The 25,379-nt window shown below is 38.1% G+C and overlaps 1 protein-coding gene and 1 long non-coding RNA gene across 4 annotated transcripts in view; one reads left to right on the forward strand and one right to left on the reverse strand.

The window, feature by feature from the left end:
• LOC123793323 (uncharacterized) overlaps positions 1-25,379 on the forward strand; it is a 57,676-nt gene that overhangs the window by 25,681 nt on the left and 6,616 nt on the right. For 2 of the 3 annotated variants that reach the window (XR_006779908.2, XR_006779904.2), the window contains exon 4: positions 9,167-9,227. This is a non-coding gene — a long non-coding RNA (uncharacterized LOC123793323). Of the gene's footprint in view, positions 1-9,166; positions 9,228-9,977; positions 13,320-25,379 lie in introns of those variants that run through there. The other variant, XR_006779905.2, reaches the window with a different exon arrangement.
• FABP2 (fatty acid binding protein 2) lies at positions 914-5,325 on the reverse strand. The gene is made up of 4 exons (XM_045799069.2): positions 5,224-5,325; positions 3,855-4,027; positions 2,582-2,689; positions 914-2,250 (listed from the first exon to the last, which is right to left on the reverse strand). Exons 1-4 carry the CDS (start codon positions 5,288-5,290, stop codon positions 2,200-2,202), a joined length of 399 nt encoding a protein of 132 aa, XP_045655025.1. The 5' UTR covers positions 5,291-5,325; the 3' UTR covers positions 914-2,199.

Here is a 25,379-nt window from a genome sequence, read left to right on the forward strand (position 1 = left end):
TTTGAAACATTGTGTTTCTCTTTTCAAGGTATTTTTTATTCTCTTTTTTTCTTCAGGGAACCACTGATTGTTTAGCAGCATGTTGTTAGTCTCCACATGTTTGTGTTTTTTTCCAGTTTTCTTCTTGAATTCATTTCTAGTATTATGTTGTGGCCAGAAAAGATGCTTGCCATGGTTTCCATCTTCTTGATTTTATTGAGACTTGTCTTATGGCCTAACATGTGGTGGATCCTGGAGAATATTCTATGTACACTTGAAAAGAATGTATATTCTGTAGTTTTTAAATGAAGTGTTCTGTAGAGAACTGTAAAGTCCTTCTGATCAAGTGTATTGTTTTAGGCCACTGTTTCCTTATTGATTTTTTTTCTTTTTTTGGCTTGGGTGATCTATGTATTGATGGAAGTGGGGTGTTAAAGTCCCTTACTATTATTGTATTACTGTCAGTTTCTCTATGTCTGTTAATATTAGCTTTATATATTTAGGTGCTCCTATTTGGATGCATTAATATCTACAAATTAATTGATTCTTGGATTGACCCCTTTGTTATTATGTAATGTCCTTCTTAGTCTTTTGTGACTGTCTTTTGTTTTAAAGTCTATTTTATCTCTGGGGTGCCTGGGTGGCTCAGCTGGTTAAGCATCTACCTTCAGCTCAGGTCATGATCCTGGAGTCCTGAGTTGGAGCCCCACATTGGGCTCCCTGCTCAGCAGGGAGCCTGCTTCTCCCTTTCCCTCTGCCCCTCCCCATGCTACTTCTCTCTCTCTCTCTCTCTCTCTCTCTCGCATGCGTGCACACACACATGCGCTCTCTCTCTCAAAAAAAAAGTACATTTTAAAAATAAAGTCTATTTTATTTGATATGAGTATTGCTACTCTTTCTTTTCATTTCCATTTCCATGGCATATCTGTTTCCATCTCTTCACTTCCAGCCTGTGTGTGTCTTAGATCTAAAGTGAGTCTCTTGTAGGCATAATACTGGTGGTCTTCTATTTTTATCCATTCATCCAACCTATGTCATTAATTGGCACATTTAGTCCAGTTATATTTAAAGTAATTATTGATAGGTATGTACTTATTGCCATTTTGTTAATTGTTTTCTGGTTATTTTTGTAGTTCTTCTCTGTTTATTTCTTCTTCTCTTTGTCTTCTGCCCTGTAGTTTGATGGTTTTCTTTAGTGTTATGTTTGGGTTCTTTTCTCTTTATTTTTTGTGTATCTATTGTAGGTTTTCAGCTTATGGTTACCATGAGGTTTATCTATCTTGATTTATTTATATAGTAGTTTATTTTAAGCTGATAGTCACCTAAGTTTGAATGAATCTAAAAGTGCTACATTTTGAACCTCTCCCCATGTTTTGTTTTTGATGTCATATTTTATATCTTTTTATTTTGTGTATTTTTTAACTACTTAGGTAGTTATAGTTAATTTTTACTATTTTTCGTTTTTAACCTCATATGAGCTTTTAAGTGGCTGATCCACTGCCTTGACTATATATTTGCTTTACAAGTGAGATTTTTTTCTTTTCTGTATTTTCTTATTTCTAGTTATGGCATTTTCTTTTCCAATTAAAAAAGATCGTTTAACAATTCTTGTAAGGCTGGTTTAGTGGTGATGATGACCTCCTTTAGTTTTCACTTGTCTGGGAAACTCTTTATCTCCCCTTTAATTCTAAATGATAGCCTTGTAGGGTAGAGTATTCTGGGTTGTAAGTTTTTCCCTTTTAGCACTTTAAATATATCCTGCCACTCCCTTTTGGCCTGCAAAGTTTCTGCTGAAAAATCACGACCATATAAGATTTTAAAGACCCCATGCAGTCTGTCATTTTAGTTTACCAAATGTGGAGAACAAAAACAAAAACAAAACAACCATGTAGTCTATCAATGCGTATGTCACGTAGCTTTTTTTTTTTTTTTTTTTAAGGAGAAGCTACTTCTAAAGCAATGTGGAAACAAAGTTGATTCATCTGTGTTAAAAAAGTCACAAATTCTTTTAGAACACCAATACAGCTATAATGTACATCTTAGGGAATGTAAAACAAATTAAATCCGAATTAGCTTTTACTTATTTTGCCTTGGTAAGATTAGAAATGTGACTCACTGGTTATGTTTACAAAAGGGCTAATCAGGAAGAGAAAAACAGTTTTAGTACAATATAGATTTCCCATTCAATTTGTGTTCTGGGCTGTGTTCCAAGAACAAAGCTCATTCCTTTTTGAAGATCCTCTTGGCTTCTACTCCTTCATACATGTAAATCTGAAAGGTGTTAACAAACATAGAAGAATTTGCCATTAAGATTTAAGGCTCAATTAAGAAAAATATTAGTATTATTATAGCTTTGAAATGATTATAGTTTTTTTTTCTTAGTTCTTGATAGCAACATTTTATACAGATACAGGATATACCCACTTAAAAACACATTTTTTGGTTTTTTAGTCACTTACATTTTTAGTTAAAATAAGTAAGATTTATGAGAAAAGTAATACTTTATTTGTTGAAGATGTAACTCAGCAATCACAAATACAAAATTATTATTATGTAATTATTGTTTTCTTTAGGAAATAGCTATGATCTTTTCAACACTCACCTGAACCAGTTCACCACCTGTAATTTCTCGGGTAGTATTCAGTTCATTTCCATTGTCTTTCCGTTTGAATTTTCCAACAAGTTTATTTCCTTCTAGGTTCCAACTACCCTATAAATGTAAAATAATAATAATAAATAATAATAATAACAGCTTTTTTTAGGGTCTTCCATATGTCAGGCACTGTTCTGAGTTTTATAGATCTACTTCTTCAGTCTTCATAATGACCTTATGAAGTAGATATTACTGTCTCCATTTTATGGTTGAGAAAACTGAGACACAATAATTCACCTAAAGTCATAGAGCCAGGATTCAACCTGGGCTTTTAGGGCTCTAGGGTATATGCTGGTAACCCTTATGCTTGTCTCACTCAATTGTTTCCAAATGTTAAATTTTAAGGTAGATGAGCAATGCTTCCCTTTTCTAAATCTTTCATGTTAAAAAGAGTATCCTAAATTTAGTCATGGTTCAAGTTAGTTTCATGGAAGGCTAACAACTCTGTGTATGTTTTAATTTTATAATTGTTGTAATAATTTAAAAGTGGCCATTGGGATGCCTGGCTGGCTTAGTTGATGGAGCAGGCAATTTTGATCTTGTGTTGTGGGTTCAAACCCCATGTTGTGTGTAGAGGTTGCTTACAAATAAAATCTGTAAATACATAAATAAACAAATATAAAAATGGCCGTAATTAATAAAATATTTGACAGTTTGTCATTACAAACATATAACTAGAAAATCCTGAGGACAAAAAAGATTTTAAAAAATCAGTTGAAAAATATGACTACCTAAAATTTTTTATCTTAAACATTAAAAGATATATTCCCAATGACCTATAATTTAGCATGCATCAGACTTTTCCATTTGGTCACTCATTCATTAACTAATTTATTCATTTATCTTATTATTTCACTGTATTTATTATATGACTATTATGTTTAAGTTTGATAAATCTAAAAGCTTTTGCTGCTATCAGGTATGTAAAATTGAAAACACTGATCTTTTGCTTTCTTTATGAATAATAGGTCTATACTTAATCATCCAAAAGATGTTTTTCTAATTCTTATTGTTCAATCCAGATTATTTACAGATATATGAAAATAAAAACATTAGATTTAAATATCCTGCCAATTTGTGTAATATATAATGTGGATACACTCTATTGGCTGCTTCAGTAAATGAAGGAGGCTTAACAATAAACTATCCAGTGACAGAAAACAGATTATTTTAGTATTGTGTAGAAAAATCAAGAATGCATTGCTTGTAAAAAGTATCTTACGGTGAGTTCAGTTCCGTCTGCTAGGCTGTAGTTAAAAGTGACACCAAGCTCAAAAACAATTTCAATGGTACGAAAAGTGCTTGATTCTTTGACAGTGAATTTATTTCCTTCTTGTGTAATTGTCAGTTTCAGATTGTCATGAGCTGCAAGCTTCCTTTTCACCATATTAACACCTGCAAAGCAAAAGATGTTGGAGAAAATAAAGTCAAAATGGCATAGAAAGTATTTATCTCAATAAGTTCTGTTTTATTTGTTTATGTACATTTTGAGGGTGGGAAGGAAAACCTGATACATTGCCTTTGCACAAGAGCATTCAGATTGCCTCTTACAGAAAAAATTCAAGCTTAGTTAGATCAAGAGTAGTAATTCAAGCTATTTTTCCAAAACTTATGAAAAATTAAATGAAAAACAGAATTGTAGAATCTTAGAACGGAGTAATTTTAATACAATCATCAAACTTTTGCTTCATCGTTAAGTAAACTAAATCCCAGAAATGTCAAACAAAGGATTAAATATATTAATATATTTATAAGGAAATTTAATTCTGCATAAATATTTTTAAACATTTTTTTACTTTTCATAATGGCTTTAAAATTTTGAACTTCATAATTCTCTTTGCTTTTTGTGGCATTTCTGACTATCACAAAAATGAGAAAATTGGCAAGTATTGCTGTCAAATTCATTATCGTAAGAATGTGCAAATCCCATAAATTTCAACATGGAATTCTGGAACTATAGAATATAATTGATCCAAATTTTCTTTTTGGGGAATGACTCCAATTTGCGCATCTCATGCAGTGTATGAGCTGCCAGAGTATTGGAATAGATATTAAAGTTAGTTAAGTTAAAACCCTCATAGAAACTACATGGAATCATGAGATTATTCCCAAAATTTTATGTCAGAGGAAATGAGAATTAAGTCTAATATATTTAGAGCTGTGAATTATGATAGAACTTTTTTTTCTACTACTTTACTATATGATCTTTGTTTTTCCATCTCCTAGAATTCAACGTTTTAAAGTTTTGAAGTTTCCATTATTCATTGTCCTTTTTTACTCTCTAAACCAAAAAAAAAAAAAAAAAAAGTCAGTTTTCAGTGATACAGATAAAATCGGCAGTTGAAGAGTAAATGAATCATACCTGGATCTTTTTTGTTACAGAGAACTCAAAGAATCTTTTCTCCCGCTAGTGAAATTGTGTAGTTTTCCTAATATAAGAAGTGAGAATATTGTTTTCCCTACTCTGAGCCTCACACATTCTCACCACCAGAACAGGAGACATTCCCTAAGCCCTGAGGTTTAGAAGGAATTAGAAAGAAAAATGTCTGTGAGGAACGAAATAACAACCCACTGAAGAATTAAGCCCTTACCCATTTTTTCCATGAACTTGTCATAGTTCTCATTCCGGTCTATCTTCCAAGTACCATCAAAAGCCATGATCTCTAGTTGAGTCAGCCTCTAAGCAATCAGAGATTCAGGTCTGTCCTTAGGAGACAATTTATTCTATTTCTTATCTTAGAACCAACTTCATACTGTGATGTGGAAGTTTAAAGTTTAAAAGGTCACTTAACTACACTAATGCCCAGCCATTGTAGTTTATCGTTCTATAAATTTCTTAGTTCCTTTCCTGAAATTGAACTGAATTACAGTTGACCCTTGAACAACGTGGGTTTGAATTGTATGGATCCACTTATATATGAATTTTTTTCTAAAAATACGGTAAAATATTGTATATGTATTTGCTCTTACTTATTTTTGAAATATTCTCTCTAGCTTACTTTAGTGTAAAAATACAGTATGTAATACATATGACATACAGAATATGTATTAATTGACTGTTTATGTTATCAGGAAGACTTCCGGTCAACAGTGGACTATCAGTGTTTAGTTTTTGAGGAGTCAAAAGTTATACAAGGATTTTTGACTGCATGTGGGGGTTGGTGCCCCTGACCCCCCCATGTTGTTCAGGAGTCAACTATAAAACATGGTAAACAATACCTATTCTATCTCAAACTACAACTTGTGAGTACATTTATTTCAAGGACTAGAATGCATACTCTCTTAAAATAGGTTTTCTGCTTATAAGTTCAAAGTGCACACTACATTGGAGGTAACACAATTTAGAGCATATATCAAATAACATCTGGGAAATGAGACTATTAATGACCTATCCCTTTTTTACAATAGCAATTACCTTGTAAAGTAAGATTTTATGACCAAATATAAATAAAAAGTTAAAGTTAATATGATATTGAGACTGAAGATTTACTTATTTTACTAATATGTTCTTTTGCATTGTGCTTTTGGGTTGCCAGGAGTTTGGTAAATATCCTGACACCTGGTACAGTGCATGACACATAAGTGCTCACTAGGTTTGTGTTTTGGTCTAGAATGGTGATAGGCCACTGAGAAAAATTTTAAGAGGTAGAAATGTAGCTAGACAACCCGAAAACTTCCATTAGAGAAACAATCAGTTTTAAACATCTGCCATGTACACAGAAAACAAAAGGCAGGTATCAGCTATGCCATTAATTAAAACCGTTCCTTTTTTTACTCCTATTCCCTCTCATCCCCGATCCTGGTGCAATGCAATCAGAAGCTAAAACTCAATATGTATGTGGGACGAGGCTATGTAGGATAGCTAAAAAGGTAAAAAGACAAGGAGGTCGCCATATCTCTCCCTTTCCCCATTGCAGGCTTTCAGCCTGGAGCAGGACTGAGCTGGTGGAGGTAATACATTAACTTGCTATGAAGTGCAGAGTTTTGATTATTAACTAGTCTGAATATATCACTTGCTCAAAAGAGACCATTATTGTGAATAAATGTGACCAAAGAAACTCTTATTAACTCAAGGTCAGTAGAGAAGCTAAAAAGCATGCCCAACATTTCATTAGGGTTAGAGGAAGGATGTATCTAACACATTTGAGCAGGAAACTGGGGGATAGAATTAAGTTTTTAATTTTTTTATAAGTAGGCTCCATGCTGGGCATGAACTCACAGGGCTTGAACTCATGGCCCTGAGATCAAGACCTGAGCTGAGATCGAGAGTCAGATGCCTCTTGATCAAGCCACCCAGGCACCTCTAGTTTTTAATTTTGATTGTATCCATTGGGCATACTTTTTCAGTGGAGTTGCCCACTTAATATTTTATCAAGTAAGCACATTAAAAAGCAAACTACCTTCTACTAACTCCATTATTTCATTAAAAGAGAAAAAGGGGGGGCGCCTGGGTGGCACAGCAGTTAAGCGTCTGCCTTCGGCTCAGGGCGTGATCCCGGCTTTATGGGATCGATCCCCACATCAGGCTCCTCCGCTATGAGCCTGCTTCTTCCTCTCCCACTCCGCCTGCTTGTGTTCCCTCTCTTGCTGGCTGTCTCTATCTCTGTCGAATAAATAAATAAAATCTTTAAAAAAAAAAAAGAGAGAAAAAGGCATCAGAACATGGGAGGAGAGAAGGGTTATAATTTTAGAATAATAGAAGTCCTTTACATTTGTAACTAACTTTATGGAAAAAAAATTATTACCTTGTCTTTGTTTTTCTCCCTTTTATCAAAGATAATGAAAACCTCATCATTTGGGAACAATTACCCTAGTATACTTTCAATTTGAGAACAGTAGAAAAGTTCATGGTTACCCTAAAGCCAAGGACTGGTCTCTCAGTTAATCCACCACTACTTTTGGGCATTTGTGAATTTAGAAGGCCATGAACGATAATCGCTCCAGTATTTCTTTCTAGATTAGAAATATGGTACAGTAAAATGAAGCTGTAGTTTAGAAACAAAAAGACTTGAGTTTCAATACTGCCTACAACACCCATTACTGTACAGAACTTTGATGAGATTACTCTACCTCTCTGAGCCTCAGTTTCCTTATCTATAAAATGAAGATAATAATAAAACTTAATACATAGGGTTTTATGAACAAATTACATAAAGCACACATGCGAGCAAAACTTCAAGTAAACATCAGGTTCTCAGTAAATCTTTCTATCCTCATTCTCTGAGAAAGAAACTCCAGCAGTAATAATAAACTTTTAGATAGATCCTAGGTCTCAAACTACTTTAGTTTTTTTGTAAATGAAATCCATGTCCTTCTGTCATTTATTAGAAAGCCACCTAAAAGTTGTTTAGATATTTCATGACTTATACTCGTGGTTAACTTGGGACTAGGTATGACTTGGAATTGCTTGTTAAGGATAGCATGATGCTGTAGCTCCCTCTAGGAATATATCTGTCTACTCTGTAATCTCATGACTGAAATAAAATTGCCTGCCCCAGTTAGGAAGGTGGGGAGGAAGAAACAAAATGGCTTCTCGCCATTGTTCACCTGACAGTGCCTTCCGAATGTGGTCTTGTCTCCTGGCCACCTCGAGCCTCTCAGGAGGTGCAGAGTAGGATAAGGTAAGCAAATAGCACTTGGACTCATGCCAGCCCACTAACAAAATGGACAGGTTAAACTTTGCAGTCTTCCATTTATCAGTGGCAATATCCTAATTTAAAGTCAGTTAGGAGTCCCTATTGTCCGTAGACAATCCACCGTTGGATTTTTTTAAATGACTAGATCAAATTTTTAACACTATACTTTTCCTTTTTCAGCTTCCACACTCTGTAGCTTCTCAATTCTTACCACTCACCTGGACCCCACCTAGAAAAGATTATATAGAACCTATAGACCAGGGGCACCTGGGTGCCTCGGCCGTTAAGCGTCTGCCTTCGGCTCAGGTCATGATCCTAGGGTCCTGGGATCGAGCCCCGCATTGGGCTCCTTGCTCTGCTGGGAGCGTGCTTCTCCCTCTCCAACTACCACTGCTTGTGTTCCCTCTCTCACTGTCTCTGTCAAAAAAAAAAAAAAAAAAAAAAGAACCTGTAGACCAAGTTCCTTGCAGACCTCTCCTACTGATGATACAATTGGACCACCCAGCTGAGGGCTGACCCAGTTCTTTGTTTTCTTCTCTGATAAAGCTGGAAGACTTAGGGTCCTGCAGCTTGCGTGAGTGGGTGGATCGGGTATGTGTGTGCCTGTGGTTGCAGATGCTTTCTCTCTCTCTCTCTCTCTCTCTCTCTCTCTCTCTCGGCTCATAGTCCATGTGAGCATGGAGTGGTATGGAAGAAGTGGAAATCAGCAGAAGCTCCTGGTGATCCCTATCCCATTCCTGCAGGGGATTGTACAAACTACATTCCTAACATGGCTTACAAGGCCCCTACTCGTATCTCCAGTCTCTTGCCCTTCCTTACGGTGTCCTCCAAAGTCTAAACACTCTAAACCTCTTTCACTCTCCCATCTCCTGAATGTACATGCTTTCTCTTGCTTTAGGTCCCAGCTTGGTCATTGACTGCTCTGAGAAGCCTGTCCTGAACTACCAAGGGTGGGTCAGGTAAGCCTACTTCTCCCAAATGTAGTGACCTTCTAAAGATCTCATAAAAGTGATAAAAGACAAAAACAGCCGATTCATGATAGCCAAAGAAATAATATCATCATGAAGACCAGAGACATCATGAGGAAGGGCAGTACAATGTTTCAAGCTCATCTCAAAGAAATAGCTTTCTAGAGATCATGAAATCCTTTCACCGCATCGCAGAGTAGGAGGGAACGTTTTTCTAGAGTATTTAAAAATATATCATTTATGGAAAACAGTATTTTCAGGCCTTTTCTAATCACTTCTGAATTTCAATCCCAACTTGTTTAACTTTTACATGTCAGAGAAAACTAGTGGTCTCTATCAGGCCCCTGTAAGAGAAGAATTTGAGGTACCAATGCAAGGAGCAACAGGAAGCTTTAAGATTACCATCCAATTCCTAGCAGCGAATGGGGAATGAGAAAGAATTCTAGTGTTTGCCTACAGAGACCACTTCATTCTATTTTAACTGTAATCCTCTAAATTTTAGAAATAGTAAGACCTGTTAAATTATGTCTTAGACTTTGCACCTGCCATGGATGGTTGGTTTTCTTCTGAACTGTAGAATTATAGCAGTGTATAGCAGGACGTCTGCCATATAATGGCCAGTGTGGCTTGCTGATTGTCCTTAATAACAGGACAGCCATTTATGTGATCCACATGTATCAGTTGAATGATCTTGAGTGAAGGATTTATAACTCTTTCATCTTCTCCTTCTTTGTAACCTAGGTCTATCCCCAAAATGATGAGTCTCTCTCAAGCAATTTGGATGGAATGTCGTTTATCTCCTATGCTTCTCATGCCACAGATAGTGGAAGACGGGTTTGCATTATCTCAGCTCTCCGTTGCCCCATCCAAACCATTATGTTTCTGCCCCCCCTCCTTTTTAAAGAAAGTCTTTTCTTTTGAGACCATTTTCTTTTGGCTGTCACCTTCCAGCCTACTTCATCATAGTTATCTGTCATTTACCTCATCTATCATTATATCATTATCTACCATCTGTCCCCATCTGACATTGCTATCTACCATCTATCACCGAAGATCTTGGCAGCTGGCTCTTCATCATCCTCTATGTCCTGCCATCATCCTGGGTGACCTCAAAGTCCACGTAGATAAGTCATTTGTCCCTCTGGCCTCACAGTTCTTTAACTCCTCATCTCTAGTAACCTTTACTTCTGTTACACTTTATCCATTTACATACAGGGCTGTAAGCTGTGATTTGTGTTCTCTAGAGTTTTACTTCTGTAAAATTTAACATGGGACTTTCTGACCACAGCTCTCCATCCTCTCAGCTTCTTTATTTTCTCCCATATCTCGGGAGAAAATGTGGCTTGAAGAGAACATCAGTCAGTTCCCTTTATTTTCTCCCACATTGGAACCCCCCTGGTTTCTTTACATTCTGCAATCAATATCCTATTGCCAATAAAAAAAAACCCTCTTGCACATTTCCCCTTCACAAACCCCTGTGCTATTACACATGTGTGCTTTCCATTCTATATATTCCATTATATCTATCTATCTATCTATCTATCTATCTATCTATCTCACATCTTCTTTATCCATTTATCATTCGATGGACACTTGGGCTGCTTCCCTATCTTGGCTACTGTAAATAATGCTGCAGTAAACATTTCTTTCTTTTTTTAAAAGATTTTTTTAAGGTAATCTCTACACCCAATGTGAGTCTCAAACTCACAACCCCAAGGTCAAGAGTCACATGTTCTACCAACTGAGCCAGCCAGGTGCCCCTCATATGGCATTTCTATTTTTAACTTTTGAGGAACCCCCATACTATTTTCCACAAGAGCTGCACCAATTTACATTCTCCCCAACAATGCACAAGGGTTCTTTTTTCTCTATATCCTCACCAACACTTGTTATTCCTTGTCTTTTTGATACTCGCCATTCTGTCAGGTATGTGGTGATATCTCATTGTGGTTTTGATTTGCATTTCCATGATGATTAGGGATGTTGAACATCTTTTCATGTGTCTGTTGGCCATCTTCTTCTTTAGAAAAATGTCTCTTCAGGTCCTCTGTCCATTTTAATTGGGTTATTTGTTTTTTTGGTGTTGGATTTAATCATTTTCCTATACTCTTCTTCCCTTGCCTTCAGCAGATGACTTACACATTACTCACAGGGGAAATAAATCATCAAATAATAATTCCTTCAATTTCTGCCTTCTCATTTTCAACATTACCTGTTATCACTTTCTTTACTCCTATAAATTCTTTTACCCACTTATTTACTCAACAAAAATTAGAATTCCTACTGTGACCTAGGCACTATGCTAAAGTATAGAAGAAGAATGAATACATACAGTTTCAGTCAAGAGGAAGCAAGGCTTAAAATTATAACTGAGGGGGCGCCTGGGTGGCACAGCGGTTGGGCGACTGCCTTTGGCTCAGGGCGTGATCCCGGCGTTATGGGATTGAGCCCCACATCAGGCTCCTCCGCTATGAGCCTGCTTCTTCCTCTCCCACTCCCCCTGCTTGTGTTCCCTCTCTCGCTGGCTGTCTCTGTCTCTGTCAAATAAATAAAATCTTAAAAAAAAAAAATTATAACTGAGGCACCTGCGAAGACTTTTCCCCCCTGCATCTTCATACTTGCACCTCTCTTTCTCTTTTATTTATTAAGCTGAGGTGGGATCTTTTCTCCTTCATATCAAGATGGTCAAGTCTTTCCCATTTTAAGAAATGAAAAGACTCTCTGGATTCTTTTGATGTTTCTAGAAACTATTCAGTCTTTCTCCTTCCCTTTAGAGCCAGGCTTCCTGAGACAATAATCTTATACTTGTCTCTGCATTCTTCTCTTCTATTAGTGCCTCAGTCTACTACAATACCAGCTTTCATATTCACCAGTCCGCTGAAACTACTCGCTGAGGTCATAGATGAATTTTTTGTTGCCAAACACTATGCACACATCTTGGCCTTTATTTTATGTCACTGAAGCATTCCAGAGCATTGACTCTTCTCCCCTTTGAAATTTCTCCTTTTCTTTTCCTGACTTGATTCTTTCTTGACATTCAACTTACTTCTCTGAATACTCCTTTTTAGGCTCTTCCCATGGGCAATTGTTCCTCATTTGACACCTTATATTTAAAGTTGTACCTTAAGATCTCTTTTCATTGCAGTCTACCTGGGCCATCTTTTTCTTTCCCATGTTTTCAGTTTTCATCTATGTGATTCCAGACTTCAGAGCTACAACTCAGATCTCTCTCCTACCAGGTACCTATTCCGTACCGGGTTTCTCTACCTGCGTGCTTTATCAGCACCTCAAACTCTACACAACCAGAAAGCAGCTTAACTTTTCACTCAGCCTGTTCTCTCCTGTTCTATTTCCTGTATCAGTGATTGATTCTGCCATTCTAGGGATAATTCTAACATCTTTCCTATCCTTTATTCTTGGTTTTCCATTTTATCAACAAAACAACTTTTACTCCCTTATATCACTTAAATATATTCCCTCTTTGTATTTTCTAGTAGTCACCAACACTCACCTAGATTGCTATAATAATCTAAATGGTGTTCCCCTCCTCCTGTCTCTCAGAATCCATTTTGTCTGGAGAATTATCTTCATAGAATGCACATGTGACCATGTCTTTGCATATTAGCATTCAATAATTCCTTATTGGCATCAGCATAAAATTCTATATTCCTTACCTCTCCTATTCACCCCACTCTACTCTTCCCCTATCCAAGGTGCTCTGATCTCTCCCATCTCTATATTTTTGTCCATCTTCTTAACTCTGCATGTAAATCCCAGCCCTTACCCCATGCTCTCCCTGCCTAACACCCACTTAGGCTTTCAGAGTCAGCTCGGCGTCACCTATCCAACAAACTGCCTTCCCTTCCTCCTTCCTGCTGGCCTGGGCTAAATCTTCTTTGCCTGTGCTTCAGTATTGCCATCAGAACCCTTTTACACTTATTGTATTGATTGTAGTGTCTGTTAACCTTTTGTTTCTTCTGAGAGATTTTCAGATTTGAGGGCAGAGATAATTCAAAATAGGTACAAAATATGTACAAAGTAAGCTTGTGTATCCTAATTAAAGCCTTTGTTGCCTGTTTAGAAGTGCCATTTGTTTCCTAGTCTGGGTTCAGCATGTGGGTGTTTGACCAGCAAACAGGTTGTTTAATAATGAACAGTACCCCACTGCCTTCTAATTTGATACTAGGGTCATGGGCTTACCCACTGTAATATTTTGACTCCCTGCCTATTTTGCAGCCTAATTGAGGAGCCTCCATCTTGAGGCTTTCTGAAGGAAAGTTAATTGCTGATCATAGGCTCCAAAGCTATCTGGTTGGCAGAATACTACAACGGACTTTGGCTCCTTGATGGAATGAAGCAAACTTTTATCTCAGAGTGAAAGAATAATATTGCCAAAGTGTTACTTTTTCGGCATGGCAGAAGTAATCCTGTAGAAATCAAGGAAATGTTACCAGTGTTAGGAAAAGCATCAGTCGGCATCACTATACCATAGCTTTACATCCTTGCTACAGAGAAACACGCTTAGTGGGAAGACTATCATGACTGTATATGTCACTGTAGAAAATTTTGAAAATACAGCTAAGCACAAAGGAAAGTAAAAATTACTCAAGGTCTTATCTCCCAAAGTAGTCAGTAGCATTTATATATATGTATTTATATACATATATACATATATAATGAAATATATAACTATATATTACATGTATTATATATTACATATAATTATATATATTTATATACACACCATTTATATAAAATAAGCATGTTACACAAATAGGTGAGCTTATACTATTATCTTACAAATCTTTAAAAATTAAGAATCTTATCAAAATTTTTCCATTTCATTAAATATTCCTCTACATCATTAAGAAATTTTAAAAACTTATTTATTTATTTATTTATCTATCTATCTATCTATCTATCTATCTATCTATCTATCTATCTATCTCAGTTGGGAGCAGAGGGAGAGGGAGAAAGAGAATCTTAAGCAGCCTCCACACCCAGCACAGAGCCCAGTGTGGGCTCAATCTCACAACCCTGAGATCATGATCTGAGCCAAATCAAGAGTCGGATACTTAACCGACTGAGCCACCCAGGTGCCCCAAGAAATTTTTTTAAAATTATAGGTTAAGGAGCAGTCAATGCAGATAACTTAGAAAGGAGAAAAAGGCATTAAAAAAAATCAAGGACTTATAATCCCGCCAAAGGTACGTAATTAATGTAATGTTTATGGCCAATTCATCTAGTTTCAAGTATGCTTGAATACAGACACGTGTGTGTGTGTGTATGTATTTACGTATTTCTATGTACTCATATGTGTATATATGTACACATAGGAATGTGTATGTGTATACTCCTATAAGTTGGTGTGTGCATAGAGACCCATGCACATATCTTCATTTGATCAAAATTTGTATTTTAAAAGGCTTCATTTGGCACCAAATATAGGAGGGATTTGAGGGACTCATCTGGAAGAAAAGGTAAATTAAATACTACTATAACCTTGCTGAGAAATGAGAACTGAAAATAAGATGGTGAAAGTGAGACCAGAGAAAAGAGAACCACAGCGACGTGGGAATGCCCTAGACGGCTGTTAGACTAGATTAGCAGATGAGACAGCAGATGCCAGCTGTGCCAGATGTGTGTGCTATCTCCCAAGGGCATCAGGGCAGTCTTCTCTTTTCAGTGAGTTAATCTATATGGAAGACCAACCTTTGAATTACAGATAAAGTCCCTAAACAACATCAGTCAGTCAGACATTGAAATTTGCCCCCAATGAATGTTTGTTCCCTTTTCAATAGGCATTTGCTTCTTAAATCATCTCACTGTTAAAGAAACAGATTAATTTAAGTAGAATCAGTCTCCTTAATAAATTGGCCTTTTACAATCTGTTTGTTTATGCATCCATTCATTCCTCTACTTATCCTTCTGTAACGGTAGGTTGAGTGAGCATAATTTATGTAGTTTAACTAAAATGCAAGTTTATTTTTGTCTTAATCTTTCACTGGGAGAAGTTTTTTCCCCCAATCCTGCTTAAAAAACTAGGCAGTCCCTAGTTTTTTCTGCCCATTCAAAGAATAAAGTGTTCTATCAGGGCCTCGAATCAGACAGCTCCAGGGGGCACTATTTGCATTATAATCTTTGTAAATGAGTCTCCTGGAGTTTAGCTCCAGTAGATTCTAATGGGAATTGTGCCCCTGGAGTTCTGCAACAGGACCTTGCCTCCTAAGGCCAAGTTCATATCAAAATCATAGTTTTAATTCAGTATTTAGGAATGTTTTATCTAACATATTAAAGAATACTTTACTCTTTATTCAAAGTTGAGACTTCTCTACACTCTACCTTCATTCCAGGGCCTGGCTGTAGGCAAGCCAGCAGTCGTGGGGGGAGAGTCTGCCATAAACCTTCTTGCTTCTGACTTCTAGGGTTGGGGAGCAGAATGGAAGGTAGAGAGAGGGAGGGCCCCTTTTATTGCCCTGGCTCTCAGTCTAACTCTCCAGACGTAGCAGTGCCTCATCCTCAGAGCCCCTCAGCTTCTGCCCTGCCAGCTACTAGGTCGTCTTCAGTCCTCTCAGACCATCCTCTTGGACAGGATACCTTTTTAAATGACCCCAGGATAATATTCCTACCATTAGTTTTCATCTAGTTCCTAGAATTCCCATACTTTCGACCACTATGAGAGAGAAGAGTGCAGTACCTTCCTAGTCACCCGCCTCTATCCTGCTGTCATAGGCTGCTTTAGCAGGCACAGGTGATGGGCTGACCCTCACTCAGGACTGGGAGGGGTGAGGCCCTTGCCTTAAGAGCAAAACTAAAGGGGATCCCAAAAAACTCAGCACACTGAAGATAAATAATATTTTAGTGAAACATTTAAAAAAATAAATCTTAATGGAAACAAATATGATGGGCAAGATATCAAAATTTTATTTTTTTAAGATTTTATTTATTTATTTGAGAGAGAGATAGCAAGAGAGAGAGCAGGAGCGAAGGGGGGAGGAGAGGGAGAAGCAGGCTCCCTGCGGAGCAGGGAACCCATCTAGGGGCTCGATCCAGGACCCTGGGATCATGACCTGACCCGAGGGCAGACACTTACCCAACTGAGCCACTCAGGCACCCCAAGATATCAAAATTTTAAATAAAGACAGACTTAGTGCAGGAGATAGTTCTTTGACTGTCTTGAGGTACATTGCAAACAATTCTTTTCATTGTTCACCCACAGCACATCTATCTTTCCAAAGAAATAGTCCTCAAAAAAAAAAAAATTCTCTCAATTGCCATCATCTTTTATACCTATATTGAAATTTGGGCTCTGTGGCTTAAGAGTTCCCTTTGAAATGTATTTTGTGTATTGTTGTATTGGTCAAAATTTCCAATTTAAATTACAGTTATCCATCTGTCATCCATCTGTTTACCCATCAACCCATCAACCCATCCATTCATTTGCTGGGGTTGTGTATGAAGGAGAATAAAGACGACCTTTGGGGTGCCTGGCTGGTTCAGTCAGAAGAGCATGCGACTCGATCTTGGGTCATGAGTTCAAGCCCCACGTTGGGTGTAGAGATTATTTAAATAAATAAAACTTTTTTTTAATTTAAAAAAGGACCATCTTCAAAAGCTAATGACTAATCCATTCTAAGAGATGGTTAAATGAATGACTGTGAAATGGAAATATTTACAGTTACAAAGGGAATACTAAGTTGGTCTGCCTCACCAAGTGGGCCCTGAACCCATATTGATGTGTAAAATTAAAGGGAGTCACAGTGCATTTTAGTCTCCTATTAAAGATGTCCCCTAAAACATGCCTGTTACTAACTCCTCTATTCTGCTTACATCCCCACCTCTACAGAGTCAGTTCTTATGAGCTCCTGTGAAACAGCGCGCTCCATAATTTCTCGTCAGTTTGTTGTGAGTGTAAGTAGAGACTCACCTTCAGAGGTAGAATGATGAGCCTGTATTGTTCAGAGGAAAATTAAGGACCTTCAAGCTAGTAAATTGTCAGTTCCTTTGTCAAGAGTGCTTTCAAATGTTTTAACATAGTGGATTAAGTTAAACTTTGTGTCAAAGAATACAGGTATGTGTCATTGTAGGCACTGAGATTTTTTCGAAACCTATTTTCAAAGGTTTTTTTGTTTGTTTGTTTGTTTTTAAGCTGACGTATTAAAGGGGTAATTTAGTCAATAATATGTGTTGTCTATATAGCTGGCTTCCTACAGAGCTATTGGCTCCAGTGATTTTGAGTAGTCGGAAAGAATTCTCTAAAATCAATGAAGGCACCTTTTGGCCTGTTTGTGTAACCTGGCACAAATTAGTAAGCTCCCCGCTGGAGTCCAACTGCAGCGTACGGTCCAGTAACATCCAGGGGTCAGCTATTGTTCCCTGGGTCCGTTAAATGCCCCTGCTCCATTAAGCACAGCCTAAAATGCATCTGGCTCAATAAACAAAGCTGTAATATGCTAGCCACAGAAAAGAGGATTTTATAGAACTGTTCCTGCTTGGAATAGCATAATCGGAAATTGAATTAATTATGTTCCAAAAAGTTGTCTTAGCCCATGGCATATGAGTTCTAAAACCCCAAAATGCCAAAATCTTACTATGTAAAAATGATCCATACAATACAAAAACAGACACATAAATTGAATTGAATTTCACAACATGTTGTTTTCCTAAAATACACTGTCTAAAGAGTTCTTGCAAATCAGTTCCTGCTGTTTTATACATGACGATATTTACACTGAATTACAACAGCCCTCCTGCAGCGGAGGCCAGCTTGTTCGGAGAGTGAATTAGGGCCCAATGACACCAGGGACTCTCTGGCCCCATTGCTGCAAGTGAGCAGAAGGTCAGTGAAACTGAAGCATATTATGAAGTTCACATTTCTAACAAACATCTTCCAAAGAATAAAATGGGAATTCAAGAAACATGTACAAGTTCACTTAATATTCTTAATTAACATAGCATAGATATGAAAGAATACATCCCACATACATAGTACAAAGGATAAGCAAATCCCATTTTAGCCTTTCCTAGTTTATTTTTTATTTTTATTTTTTTAAATATTTTATTTATTTATCAGAGAGAAAGAGTGCATGCACAAGCAGGGGAGCTGCAGGCAGAGGGAGAAGCAGGCTCCCCACTGAGCAGGGAGCTGGATGCGGATGCGGGGCTCCATCCCAGGACCCTGGGATCATAGCCTGAGCCGAAGGTAGACACTTAACCGACTGAGCCACCCAGACGTCCCTAGCCACCCCTAGTTTAAAAAGTAGAATAGTGCTGTAGGAGGTTTACCTCCTTAGTGCTCACTATTCCCAAAAGCACTAAGGGCTCTCTGCCTTAAGCATCTGAGATGCTTTGCCTGCAGGCTTTCCTCTGGTCAAGAACCATGCTGAGCCCCTGCAAGCAGGGCATGCGGGATGTGCCAGGGAATGAAGCCATCAGGAGCAACCCTCATGTAATAATGGGCAGGAGCTGGTAGATAGATATCTAAATTTCTTTGTCCCTCAGGTAGGATGACTTTGACACTATTCTCTACGGTGTTCAAGAGGTCCCCATTGAGGGGCGCCTGGGTGGCTCAGTCGTTAAGCGTCTGCCTTCGGCTCAGGGCGTCATCCCGGCGTTATGGGATCGAGCCCCACATCAGGCTCTTCCGCTATGAGCCTGCTTCTTCCTCTCCCACTCCCCCTGCTTGTGTTCTCTCTCTCTCGCTGGCTGTCTCTATCTCTGTCAAATAAATAAATAAAATCTTTAAAAAAAAAAAAAAAGAGGTCCCCATTGATTTTGAGCCTCGGTTGCTCACGGTAATAATCTGCTTGTAACTTACCCTGTGTAGACTTCCTTTCTTTTCCTTCCCTTCCCATTTGACTTCTCCCCTCCCTTACTAGTATCTGCAGGGATAACTTCCTACTTATACTCAAATTCTCACATCAGTGTTTGCTTCTAGGGACTCTAACGATTGGCAGTACTCTTGCAGCTCCTTATTTTTGTCCGCAATTTTAACTCTGTTTCTCTCCAACCAAGCGTAATTACTGCTTTGATATTTTATGTTTATCATTGCTTTGCCTTTTTAATGGTTTATTAGATATATTAAAGATATTAGTAACTGGCAATACATTTTTAGGATTTTTTATTTTGAACTGAACAAATTTATTTCATGCTGTATACATCCTTCTATGATTTTTAAAGAACTAACCATTATGTTTCTAAGACTCATCCATGACTTAACTTTTTGTTGCTATGTCAATAAAGCTATGAATATTTCTGCGCACTGCTCCTGTTACACATGTCAAGAGTTTACCTAGAAGTGAAATTACTGAGTAATAGACTCTGTACATCTTCATTTTTTTTAAGTCACATTTCCTAGTAAAGACAGTAGTTCTAATACATTTGTCTAATTTTGTTTCCTTTAAGAATCTAACGCTTTTAAAAAGGCAAAAAATCCACAGATATGGAGAAAAGCGAAGATGAGACAATATCAATAAAATGTTTAAGTCTGAAAAGTAGATGGATGAATGGTAAATTGCTTGGTAGAACTGAGAAAGCCAAACCTAAGTCAGGGTAAGGGATGATGGGAAGGAATCAGAGAACCAACTTAATTTATGCTGCGGAATCTTCCAAAGGCCCCCTAATTGGTGCCTCTGGAAGATGGGATTAAAGGAGCTAGCTGAAATATAGTGAATTGATTGAAAGTGTTTAAAGAAGCAGTTAAATTCTCAATCGCCTTCTCTTCTTCCATGAGCAATTGTCCCTCACAGCCAGCGAATTATTCTCCAGAGAAGCTAACACAGAACTGACTGAGGAAAAATAGACACAGCTGAAGACACAAATACTGTGAAGAAACAGGAAGATTAATTGAATGTGTGCCTACTAAATATTGAGAGATCCACCCTATTCACTTTTTAGGACACTGGCAGCCAGACCTTTACTCTCTATCTACAAAATTTTAGAAGAGTCTTCTCTGGAGTATCTGACCAGCCCATGGAGAAAGACCTGAAGAAAATGTCATTGCACTTTCCCCAAAAAATGGCCCGCCTAGATCACCCAGAGGGAAGTTCACAGTTGACAAGCTCACCGGGCCTTTAGTCACAGACCTTGAAAAATGAACATTTAATTAAGGAGACATTTGAGAAAAGAAATCTCTAATATGAAAGAAGGAGAGCAAAACAAATGGATGAAATTCTTTTAGACCTATGTGGAAAGAATAAAACCTCAAAAATAAAAGTTGGAGCGTAACTATCATTAATAGTTTCAGAAATGTAAAAGGATATATTTCTTTGGAACAAAAATAGGATGCCATGAGAATTGAACAGAGAACCAGAAACCGCTCTTAGAAACTAAAAATATGATGGAAGAAATGAAATACTTAATAAAAGAGTTGGGTGATAAAGAAACATCCCAGAAAATATATTAAGAAGAGAAAGAAAAGGAAATTAGAGGAACAGTCCAGGAGTCATAACATTTGAGAAATAGAAATTCAGAATGTGAAGAACGGAAGGCAGGAAGCCATGCAGCATGTAAGTCACAAGAAAATTCCCCAAACTGAAAGGTGATATTTTTCACATTGAATGGGACCACCAAGGGCTTAGTACAATGGGTGAAAATAGGACCACACTCAGTCACAAAGTGAAATTTCATATATGTGGGGGAAAAGAAATAATTTTAGAAATTTCTGTGATTCTGGGGGGCAGGGTGAGGTGTCAAGGACAGGTGACGTACACATCATAATCATTATGGGTTTAAATTTCTCAACAGCATACTGGAAGTAAGATGATCAAGGAGCATTGCCTTCAAAATATAAAGGAAATTGTTGCTTATTTTTCTAATCTAGAATTCTATCCAAGCTATCAACTGAGTATTACGATAGACTACAGATGTTTTCCGGTTAGACATGTCTCAAAAAATTTATCTCATTAACATCTTTTCTGAGAAGCTGCTGGAGGACAAAATGTGCATATAAAACTTGGATTTAGAAAAACCCTTAAGACAGATTTAAAAAATAGGGAGAAAAATAATACCAAATAACTTTTCAAAGTGGTGTATCAATGTACCCTCCCTAAACAGTGTATATAAGAGTGCCTTAGGTCATGTCTTCATCAATAATTATTTTTCCTTTAAAAATTTGATAGAACTCATTTTGTAAATCTGAGCCTGACAGATCCTTTTTTCTTCTTTATGGGAAAAGTTTTAAAAGAGCAATTTAATTCCTTTAATTATAATAATATATATAAGGATATAGTATAATATAGTATATATAATACATATCATGTAATATGTATATTATATATAATACTGTAATTTTTTACTATTACGAATATTATACATATTTTATATTTTTTGAGTCAGTTTCAATCAATTATTTCTAGATGTTTTTCTTTTGTCTGTTACCAAACTTTTTTCACTGATATATATAATCTATCTGTTTTGGTTTTGTCTCCTCTTCATTTTATTTTCTTGGTCATTAAACATGAAATATTTAATCAAACTCACTAATAACTTTGAAAAATGCTAATTTAAATAAGAATGAAATGAAATGTTCTTTCCTCCAAATGTGTCTTCTTCATTTTATATGTTGTAGGTCACACCTAAATGTCTGTTTTTCCTCTGAACTTAATGACTCTAAGAAATTTTATATATATTAAGTGTGTATGTATGCATATACAGCTCTTACTACAGAAGTAATTTATGTTTATTGTGGAAAATCAGAAAATGCAGATAAGCAAAAAAGGAGACAAGAAACTTCAATTAATCCCTTCATTTAGGAATTGCCACTATTCACATTTATTTTAGGTTGGGTTCCCTGAAAGACAGACTTGAAGACAGATGGCTCAGTGCAGCTCACTGAGGAGCGCGCCTGGGAAAACCCCTGTGAGTGAGTGGAGGCAGCAGGACTAGGCCGTGGGGATTAGCTGGTCTGCTCCGCCGTAGCAACCAAGTCCTTAACCAGTCCTCTGAGGAAGTCGAACTGGAAGAGCCCTGCAGAGTTGTACCTCACTCAGACAAGGGGGTTGGGTCTTTGCTCTGAACCCTCATTGCCCAGGGACAGGACACAGGGTGCCCCTGGAGAGAAGGCGTAACCCTGAGCCAGGTAGCTCCCTTGGCCCAGCTGTGAGCTGACACTGTCAGCAGCCAACAGTCCCGACAGCTTGGACAGTGCAGCCTTTGTGTTTGGTGTGGCATGTGTAGGGCTTGGTGTGAAGGTGGCTACGGTGAGAGGTGAATCTTGTCAGTACACCACAGCAACCACTAAAATCTACCTCTTGCACTGCCTGAATCAACTCGCTTAATATAAGTTTACTTCATCTGGGAACAGTTCCTCTGGGATTCTGATTGGTCTCTTTTTTCTGGGGAAAAGTAGATTAGTGGGATGAGCTATTAGCCCCAGGAAGGCAGCTATACTTGGGGTAACAACTGAGTTTATAATCTCTCTCTTCTGTTTCCCATTCTAGAATTGCCTTGCCTTAGGGCCTTTCCCTGAGGAGCCTGGGACTCTGGCTCACACTGTACTTAATTCATTTTCTTCTAAAATTTGGCAAAGAAATACTAAAAGACACTCCAGTGGATCATTTGGGTACCAAACTGATTTTTTCCTGCTCCCACAGTGTAAGACCAACCCTATCTTCTGATACTCTGTCATTAATTATTCCTGCCAGGATGGTGACTTCTTTCCTTGTCTATTGGCCTCTTGGGAAATAGGATTTCCTAACTCATAGAGGCCAGAGCTGGGGTGGGAAGTGGTCGCAACAGGGCAGCTTTTCCTTTTACTCTTTATTTCTCAGACCCCTGTATGCTGCGTGTTGAAGCTAGAGCACCATATGCTGGTCATTTCTGAGTGTCCTACATCCTGGAGGCTGTGCCCTGCTCTAGCAGTGTGTGCACACAGCCATTCCTTAGGCAAACTTCCTAAGTTAGATTGGATGACCGAATGCCCAGAGTAAAATCAGCTCACACAGATGAGAGTAAGTGTTCCTTCCTAGGTCCAGGCCATGACAGAACACCCTGAGCCGTCTACAAATGCTCTCCTGTTCCATTCCAGATGGTTTGCTCTGCCTGGCAAGTAGCAGCCTGAGTTAGTCTAGCTGCCCAGGAACCCTGCCCTGGTATGGAGGAATGGATTCTGACGTGGAATTGTCCTGGCAAATAGCTTGTAAAAAGAAGGATGTAATTGTAGCCGGTAAATACAAAGGGAAATATCAGTTAATACCTCACTATTCTATCATAATTACAATCCCTACTGGGGAATAATAAATTATATGTTCCAAAAAAAAAATGATATATTCCAAGAAGAAAGGAGTCTGTTTCTGAAAGAGTCTATTTCTGAAATAACTTGAAAGAACCTCTTTCAAGTTATTTCCTAACTTGAAAATGGGAATACAAACTTCAGAGAAGACTGTTCTGACTTAGATAGCCTAATGAATGATTAACTGGCTGAAATATCATTGATGGTTATGGCTGTGTTGTATATCAAGCTTGTTTAGGGCAAATAAAAGAGCACTTAGAGGATTATGCTGGAATAAGCAGATTGCAGCAAATGCTATTTGTTCTCCTTTGCAATAAAACGTTCACCTCAGCCTTTTTTTTTCTCATGTAAGAGATAACAACAAAAAAAAAATGATGGCTTTCTGTTTAATTGGTGTGTGTGGGGGGTAACATGGAAGAAGGAGGTCTGGAAGGAGAAAGAGGAATAGATAGAATAAGTAAGGATCATCCATGAGAAAAACTCCCGGCTCAGTTGTCCTCTGACCTCCGTCCCCTTGCTTGGTGGTGGGACAAGTGTATACTGATTCTCCCTCAGGACAGCATAATTAGGATGTATGTTTGCAGGCCAACAGAGATGGCACAGGTGATGTCCACATGTGATCTCCATTGATCTAGGGGCAACAGCTCACACAGGAAGGCCTGAAGTGACCTTTGCTCAGAGACAGATGGTGAGCCCATTGGGCCCCTTCTGCTGTGACAGCACTGCAGTGAGGAGAGCAGAGACTTTGCAGCCAGAACAGAGTTCATATTCTGGCTCTGCCAACTGCAAGCTGTGTGATTTTGAGTAACTAACCTAACTTTCTCTGCTTTGTTTTCTTGTCTGAAAAATGGGGATAAAATGATCTACTTCATGAGATCGTTGTAGGGATAAAACGAGTTAGTGTATAGAAAAGACCTGGCACATAGTTCCTGGTCAATAAATGTTCCCCTCCTTCCCTCCACTCTGCTAGAAGGCCTTGCTGCAATGCAGAGAATTGTCCTCTGGTAATTCTATAGAAAAGTCTTCTGTAGGCATGAAATCACCTGCTAGTTGTGTCTGGGACACAGGCTTTTGTGGGCCGACTAAGGTGCAGGGCTCAGGGCAGAAGGATGTTTCACTGTACCTGTGGCGGGACAGTCGTCAGGGTCTCTTCCTTGGCCAGAGTAGAGCTCTTTCCCTGAAGAGTTGGAATCACCCCATTCCCATCTGGAGTGTACCCCAGGTTTTGAAGAAGCTCCAAGATAGAGCAGCAAGGAAGATCTAAGGCTGAACAGGGGATCAACCTTACCCCAGATTTTGGGTTTTGATGAAAGCACCATTATCCTCACCTCTCCTAAATCTCCTTGAAATGCTTACTGTCTGTGATAGAACAGACTGCTCTTCCTCATGGACGCTTTTTTGCCTGTCTTCCCCAGGGCCTCTTTCAAAGCTGGACTGATCCCTTGGTTCTGATAATGAGCAGTGATTGTTGGGCCTCTGGTGTGGCAACCTGCCGGAATCTTTGCCCTCCCAAACTGCTCCTGGATGTTGATTCAACTCATCAGGACATAGATGATAAATCAGAACAAGAACCTTTGCCCTTACTCCCAGATCTAGAAACAATTTGGTGAATTACCAGTAAGCAGTATTTATAACATATAAAATGTCAGCTCTCCCTTTGCCCCTCTCGGCTTAGGGCATGCCACATCCAATTTGTCTTTGTTCCAACTGTGAGAGGACTTAATTTCGTCATTCTGGCCTGCTGCAATTAAGTGTTCTCCAAGCATATGATCTATGAGGAGGAGGAAGACGACCGATAACGGATCTGATCTTTCAAGGTCCTGCTTAAGCAACTGTAGATAATATAGAATGAGAGGAAATTCTGGAAGCTATTATTTTATTTGTTTATTTATTTATTTACCCCACAACTTATT

This window comes from Ursus americanus, chromosome 13 (assembly GCF_024610735.1).
Source record: "Ursus americanus isolate L20-20 chromosome 13, mUrsAme1.1.p, whole genome shotgun sequence".
Taxonomy (NCBI): domain Eukaryota; kingdom Metazoa; phylum Chordata; class Mammalia; order Carnivora; family Ursidae; genus Ursus; species Ursus americanus.